Source organism: Salvelinus alpinus, chromosome 13 (genome assembly GCF_045679555.1).
Source record: "Salvelinus alpinus chromosome 13, SLU_Salpinus.1, whole genome shotgun sequence".
NCBI lineage: Eukaryota > Metazoa > Chordata > Actinopteri > Salmoniformes > Salmonidae > Salvelinus > Salvelinus alpinus.
Window position 1 is genome coordinate 22,581,432 of NC_092098.1, and position 7,613 is coordinate 22,589,044.

The 7,613-nt window shown below is 46.0% G+C and overlaps 1 protein-coding gene across 8 annotated transcripts in view; it reads right to left on the bottom strand.

The window, feature by feature from the left end:
- LOC139537399 (nuclear pore complex protein Nup98-Nup96-like) overlaps positions 1 to 7,231 on the bottom strand; it is a 32,889-nt gene extending 25,658 nt beyond the window's left edge. For 2 of the 8 annotated variants that reach the window (XM_071338638.1, XM_071338639.1), the window contains exons 1-5: positions 7,053 to 7,231; positions 5,859 to 5,965; positions 5,587 to 5,685; positions 2,541 to 2,588; positions 211 to 396 (exon numbers count right to left, since the gene is read on the bottom strand). In XM_071338638.1, the coding sequence (XP_071194739.1) occupies positions 211 to 396; positions 2,541 to 2,588; positions 5,587 to 5,685; positions 5,859 to 5,937 (412 nt within the window). In that variant the 5' untranslated portion in view covers positions 5,938 to 5,965; positions 7,053 to 7,231. Of the gene's footprint in view, positions 1 to 210; positions 397 to 2,540; positions 2,589 to 5,586; positions 5,686 to 5,858; positions 5,966 to 6,859; positions 6,879 to 7,052 lie in introns of those variants that run through there. The other 6 variants (XM_071338643.1, XM_071338641.1, XM_071338636.1 and 3 more) reach the window with 5 other exon arrangements.
- Between the last annotated feature and the right edge of the window lie 382 nt (positions 7,232 to 7,613).

The following is a 7,613-nucleotide window of genomic DNA, read 5'->3' on the forward strand; positions in this document are numbered from 1 at the left end:
CAAAATCCAAAACAAGTTCTATTTGCCATTGTTGCACGCATGGAACTATGAGAAAGGCACAGAACTCACAACACATATAGAACACCTAATATGACCATTGTCCCACCGGCCACATCATTTACTTGAATGGGAATGCCTATTGGTACTACTGATTCTAATTATTTGGTAAACCGGTTTAAAAGACCAGACAATAAAAAAAAAGAGACTGACTGCCAAATGAGGCTGGTTTGGCAGCGCCGAAGGCATTGCTCTGCTGGGAGAAGAGTCCTCCGCCGCCGCCCGTGTTGGTGCTGCCGAACAGGCTGGTGGAGGTGCCGCTGGACACGCCAAAGCCAAAGCCGCTACTGGTGGATGACGTCACGGGCTGGCTGAAGGTACTGGAACCAAAAAGGCCACCTGGGGAGGGACATACAAACCAAACTAGCTCACACACAGGTCCCTTTGGCTTATTGTAGGAGTGCACAACTCAAATTCTTGTAGGAACCTGGGCCAATGGTTTGGTTTCATGTTCACCAAGGATCCTCTAGAACTGTAGTTGTGCATTGGTGATCAAAACCAGTACAGACCTTTGGGTTCGGCGCAACTACTTTACAGGAGCTCCGACCATTTCATTTCATCACAAGGAGATGTCGTCACAAAACATGCAGCCCTTCATCCCTCTCTCCACAGCTCCATTTTCTTCCTCTCACTCAGCACAAACAGTCCACTCACTCTCACATACAGTTGAAGTCGGAAGTTTACATACACTTAGGTTGGAGTCATTAAAACTAGTTTTTCAACCACTCCACAAATTTCTTGTTAACAAACTATAGTTTTGGCAAGACGGTTAGGACATCTACTGTGTGCATGACAAGCAATTTTTTCAACAATTGTTTACAGACAGATTATTTCACTGTATCAAAATTCCAGTGGGTCAGAAGTTTACATACACTAAGTTGACTGTGCCTTTAAACAGCTCGGAAAATTCCAGAAAAGGATGTCATGGCTTTAGAAACTTCTGATAGGCTAATTGACATCCTTTCAGTCAATTGAAGGTGTACCTGTGGATGCATTTCAAGGCCTACCTTCAAACTCAGTGCCTAGTTTGCTTGACATCATGGGAAAATCAAAAGAAATCAGCCAAGACCTCAAAAAAAAAAGCATGTAGACCTCCACAAGTCTGGTTCATCCTTGGGAGTAATTTCCAAACGCCTAAAGGTACAACTTTCATCTGTACAAACAATAGTACGCAAGTATAAACACCATGGGACCACGCAGCCGTCATATCGCTTAGGAAGGAGACGCATTCTGTCTCTTAGAGATTAACGTACTTTGGTGCGAAAAGTGATTCTGGAGGATACAGGTAGAAAAGTATCTGTATCCACAGTAAAACGAGTCCTATATCGACATAACCTGAAAGGCCGCTCAGCAAGGAAGAAGCCACTGCTCCAAAACCGCCATAAAAAAGCCAGACTACGGTTTGCAATTGCACATGGGGACAAAGATCTTACTTTTTGGAGAAATGTCCTCTGGTCTGATGAAACAAAAATAGAACTGTTTGGCCATAATGACAATCGTTTGGTTTGGAGGAAAAAGAGGGAGGCTTGCAAGCCAAAGAACACCATCCCAACCGTGAAGCACGGGGGTGGCAGCATCATGTTGTGGGTGTGCTTTGCTGCAGGAGGGACTGGTGCAATTCACAAAATAGATGGCACCATAAGGCAGGGAAATTATGTGGATATATTGAAGCAACATCTCAAGACATCAGTCAGGAAGTTAAAGCTTGGTCTCAAATGGGTCTTCCAAATGGACAATAACCCCAAGCATACTTCCGAAGTTGTGGCAAAATGGCTTAATGACAACAAAGTCAAGGTATTGGAGATGCCATCACAAAGCCCTGACCTCAATCCTATAGAAGATGTGTGGGCAGAACTGAAAAAGCGTGTGTGAGCAAGGAGGCCTAGAAACCTGACTCAGTTACACCAGCTCTGTCAGGAGGAATGGGCCAAAATTCACCCAACTTATTGTGGGAAGCTTGTGGAAGGCTACCCGAAACATTTGACCCAAGTTAAACAATTTAAAGGCAATGCTACCAAATACTAATTGAGTGTATGTAAACTTCTGACCCACTGGGAATGTGATGAAAGAAATAAAAGCTGAAATAAATCACTCTCAACTATTATTCTGACATTTCACATTCTTAAAATAAAGTGATGATCTTAACTGACCTAAGACAGGGAATTTTTACTAGGATTAAATGTCAGGACTTGTGAAAAACAGAGTTTAAATGTATTTGGCTAAGGTGTATGTAAACTTCCGACTTCAACTGTATGACAATAGGGCCATACACAGTGCCACCTGTCTACATGATCACACTCCCTTTAAGAGAAGAATACAGACTGTGGCTTTGCTCCAAACACTACATATTGCATATACTTTGTATGCACGGACGCCCCCTTTCAAGAGTATAACACCGACTGTGAGTGTCCAGCCTTTTCATGTGTGCACAGCCGCCTGTTTAAGAGCGGGTTGTGTGTGCGCGCGCGGCAACCAATGCTTACCTCCTCTACCTGCACCAGTGTGGATTTGCTGAGGATTGGCTGTCACCACTTTTGAGAGAGTAGAGCATTACAGGGTGGGGTTAGACAGACACACACACACGCACACACATATACAATCAACCACCACATGTCAGTAGCAGCATCACGGCGGGCACAGATAACACTCACCATCGTATATTGAATAATGGAAAAATGTATAGAGCACATAGTCAGCTCTCGGTCTACTGCGAGTGGCAGTGTGATCATGCAGGTTCACGGTTCAGGTAGACGTCACAGTACAAAAGCTAGTTTTAAACATGCCCAACATCGTACTTTATCAGTGCCATCACATCAAAACATATAAAACCTCCTGAATCTTTTGTTAATACACCAGTGGGAAATGTAACAACGGAATCTGTAACTTTGCTGTGGTTATGCAAGTTATACAATTAAGCAATAAGGCACGAGGGGGTGCGGTATACGGTCAAATTACGACGTCTCAGGGCTGTTCTTAGGCACAACGCCCTTGGCAGTGGTTTATTGGCCATATACCACAAACCCCCTAAGGTGCCTTATTGCTATTATAAACGCAATTAAAAATGTTTTGTCATACCCGTGGTATACCAAAGAACAGGGCTCCGGGCAGCCGAGCGGAAATGGAGGAAAACTCGCCTCCCTGCGGACCTGGCATCCTTTCACTCCCTCCTCTCTACATTCTCCTCTTCTGTCTCTGCTGCTAAAGCCCATTTCTACCACTCTAAATTCCAAGCATCTGCCTCTAACCCTAGGAAGCTCTTTGCCACCTTCTCCTCCCTCCTGAATCTTCCTCCCCCCCTCTCCTCCCTCTCTGCTGATGACTTCGTCAACCATTTTGAAAAGAAGGTCGACGACATCCGATCCTCGTTTGCTAAGTCAAACGACACCGCTGGTTCTGCTCACACTGCCCTACCCTGTGCTTTGACCTCTTTCTCCCCTCTCTCTCCAGATGAAATCTCGCGTCTTGTGACGGCCGGCCGCCCAACAACCTGCCCGCTTGACCCTATCCCCTCCTCTCTTCTCCAGACCATTTCCGGAGACCTTCTCCCTTACCTCACCTCGCTCATCAACTCATCCTTGACCGCTGGCTACGTCCCTTCCGTCTTCAAGAGAGCGAGAGTTGCACCCCTTCTGAAAAAACCTACACTCGATCCCTCCGATGTCAACAACTACAGACCAGTATCCCTTCTTTCTTTTCTCTCCAAAACTCTTGAACGTGCCGTCCTTGGCCAGCTCTCCTGCTATCTCTCTCAGAATGACCTTCTTGATCCAAATCAGTCAGGTTTCAAGACTAGTCATTCAACTGAGACTGCTCTTCTCTGTGTCACGGAGGCGCTCCGCACTGCTAAAGCTAACTCTCTCTCCTCTGCTCTCATCCTTCTAGACCTATCGGCTGCCTTTGATACTGTGAACCATCAGATCCTCCTCTCCACCCTCTCCGAGCTGGGCATCTCCGGCGCGGCCCACGCTTGGATTGCGTCCTACCTGACAGGTCGCTCCTACCAGGTGGCGTGGCGAGAATCTGTCTCCGCACCACGTGCTCTCACCACTGGTGTCCCCCAGGGCTCTGTTCTAGGCCCTCTCCTATTCTCGCTATACACCAAGTCACTTGGCTCTGTCATATCCTCACATGGTCTCTCCTATCATTGCTATGCAGACGACACACAATTAATCTTCTCCTTTCCCCCCTCTGATAACCAGGTGGTGAATCGCATCTCTGCATGTCTGGCAGACATATCAGTGTGGATGACGGATCACCACCTCAAGCTGAACCTCGGCAAGACGGAGCTGCTCTTCCTCCCGGGGAAGGACTGCCCGTTCCATGATCTCGCCATCACGGTTGACAACTCCATTGTGTCCTCCTCCCAGAGTGCTAAGAACCTTGGCGTGATCCTGGACAACACCCTGTCATTCTCAACTAACATCAAGGCGGTGACCCGTTCCTGTAGGTTCATGCTCTACAACATTCGCAGAGTACGACCCTGCCTCACGCAGGAAGCGGCGCAGGTCCTAATCCAGGCACTTGTCATCTCCCGTCTGGATTACTGCAACTCGCTGTTGGCTGGGCTCCCTGCCTGTGCCATTAAACCCCTACAACTCATCCAGAACGCCGCAGCCCGTCTGGTGTTCAACTTTCCCAAGTTCTCTCACGTCACCCCGCTCCTCCGCTCTCTCCACTGGCTTCCAGTTGAAGCTCGCATCCGTTACAAGACCATGGTGCTTGCCTACGGAGCTGTGAGGGGAACGGCACCTCCGTACCTTCAGGCTCTGATCAGGCCCTACACCCAAACAAGGGCACTGCGTTCATCCACCTCTGGCCTGCTCGCCTCCCTACCTCTGAGGAAGTACAGTTCCCGCTCAGCCCAGTCAAAACTGTTCGCTGCTCTGGCACCCCAATGGTGGAACAAACTCCCTCACGACGCCAGGTCAGCGGAGTCAATCACCACCTTCCGGAGACACCTGAAACCCCACCTCTTTAAGGAATACCTAGGATAGGATAAAGTAATCCTTCTAACCCCCCCCCCCCCTTAAAAGAGTTAGATGCACTATTGTAAAGTGGTTGTTCCACTGGATATCATAAGGTGAATGCACCAATTTGTAAGTCGCTCTGGATAAGAGCGTCTGCTAAATGACTTAAATGTAAATGTAAATGTATACCACAGCTTTCAACCAATCAGCATTCAGGGCTCCAACCACCCAATTTATAAAATACCTTATACCACAGACACCTTTCTTCTGTGGCTTTTCATTCAAATGAAGAACATGGTCACCCTAAACACTCAGATGTCACCCATGTTAACCCCTAAACCACTGCAATGGAGAACAATGGCCTGCTCCTAAACCCAGAATGTAGTGGCAGAAACCACACTGCTATTGGGCCTAAGCTGAGATTGTAATGAAACAAAGTCTAAAGGAAAGCAGCTATGGCCCCTGTACTACAGGATGTTAAGCAGAAACGATATTCGCCAGGTCTAGGTGGGTACTGAGGGATTAACGTGTTAAAAGTCAGGCTCAGGGAGATGTGGCAAACCTGGTTTATTCTGCGTTGCCCCAAAGAGTCCTCCAGTGTTGTTGGTCGCCCCAAACGCTGAGGCTCCGAAGCCACCTGTTGCCGCCCCAAAGCTAGTGTCTGCAAACACAGGGTCAACACCACCCCTCTTATAATCCACAACAAGTTTGATTTGAGAGTGAATCCCAAGGCGAAGACATTGATGAGACAAGCGTGAAACCATAAGGGTACTCAAGTTGCCAGGGCATACATTAAAGCTAACTGTACACCATGCACCCACTGTTGTTACTTACTTTGTTGCCCAAATGTGGATGAAGTCCCAAATCCTCCAGCCCCTCCCCCAAAGGGAGCACCAAACGACTTGTTGAACATCTTCCCCAGCTAGTAGGACTGCATATGTCTGCTCAGCATGACAGATAGAACAACTTAAGTTGACATCCCCAGACACACAGAATTGACAAACAGATTTGATAGTTAGAGAGCAATTACAGTAATCACACATGTTCTAAGTTACCAATACCTAGATCGATATAGTTAGCTTTCTATGTATGATTTTTGGGCGTTGGGAAAAAAATATGGGTCACAGTCCATATCTTTTAGGTATTCTCGTAGCCATGCAAGCAGTTGATAACTCTGGCGGGAACGCAGTAACTTGTTTACTTCAGGGTGTTAATGACGTTCACATTCCGAAAGAGGCTTCAGGCTACGAGACAGCTGATTGGGCTCAGCATCGGGTGTTTAACCTGTCTTCTATGGCATTTATGACACGTTTGCCAACAACAACAAAATATCAACTTTAGCTAGTTGCTATTTGGAACTGAGAGAAGCGGTGTAACTTAGTTAATTCGTTCTGGTGTGAGGTTTCCAGAGTAGTTAACTAACCACCGTACACACATGTTCAATTCATACCACCTGCCAGTCACGCTTCTATATTTTCCAGAGGCAAGATCAAAAGTCAATTTCGAAAGCTTTATAACAATTTAGGTAACTAACGTTAGATATATCTAACATAGCGTCTACCAGTCGGCTGGTTTGCTAACTAACGACTGACTGAAAGCCAGTTAGGCGACAGAAGAATATGTTATCACGCTGTGGCCTGCCTGGCAGACATCGTTAGGTAACGTTAGCTATCTAATCTACCTAGTTAGCGCACTACTAGCAACACATACTGATATTATTAGTAACCTTAACAGTCGACGTTAGTCAGTTAGCTAACTACTGTAGCTAAATTAAACACAACTCCAATGGTCAAACATTGCATGAAATGAAATTATAGATCACACTAACACCGTACCAGTCGCACAAGATAAAACCAGATATGACCAGTTTAGCCTGCTAACGTTCATTGTAAACATCCGCAAATGTCGCTGGTGAGTCAGAACCACAACACTGCTAACACGACTAGTTGTGATGCTAATTGTGATGTTGTGCTAACACGTTAGCTGACATGGTTGAAAAAGGGACGGCAGGACAATGTTAAAACTCACCGTAAATAAGACTATGGTCTATCCGGTCACAATATGGGTGAAAATAAGGTAGAAGTCTCTAAACGGGGATAGCTAACTAGCAATGCTAGTTTCCGTAACTAATCTCGTCGCACAACCAGGCAATCTGCGGTAAGGAGGCCAAAATGCGTCATGCTTTGAAAATTTCGATGTGCGCCAACGTTATTTTCCTTCTTCTTCTTCTTATTATAATTTTTCTCTTTATTGGCAGACCACTCACACGGTGTATTACCGCCACCTACGGTACGGGGTTGTAAACAATATCACCAAAACAAAACGTTTTGGATGAACACATCATACTAATTACCAAAAACAAAAAAACACTAACCAAATTCACGCTACTACCCTGAATTTCCAACAAAAACTGTATTATTCAGATCTCTACACAGGCTCAGGAACCTGGGAGGAGGGAACTTCATCATTCAGTAGTACCTGTAACATTTCGGCTGTTAAGTTCCGCCTCCTACAGTGGGGGAAAGAAACATGATTCCCCAAAATGGAACAAAAACCCCCTCAAAATAAAATATAAAAAAATAACTACCA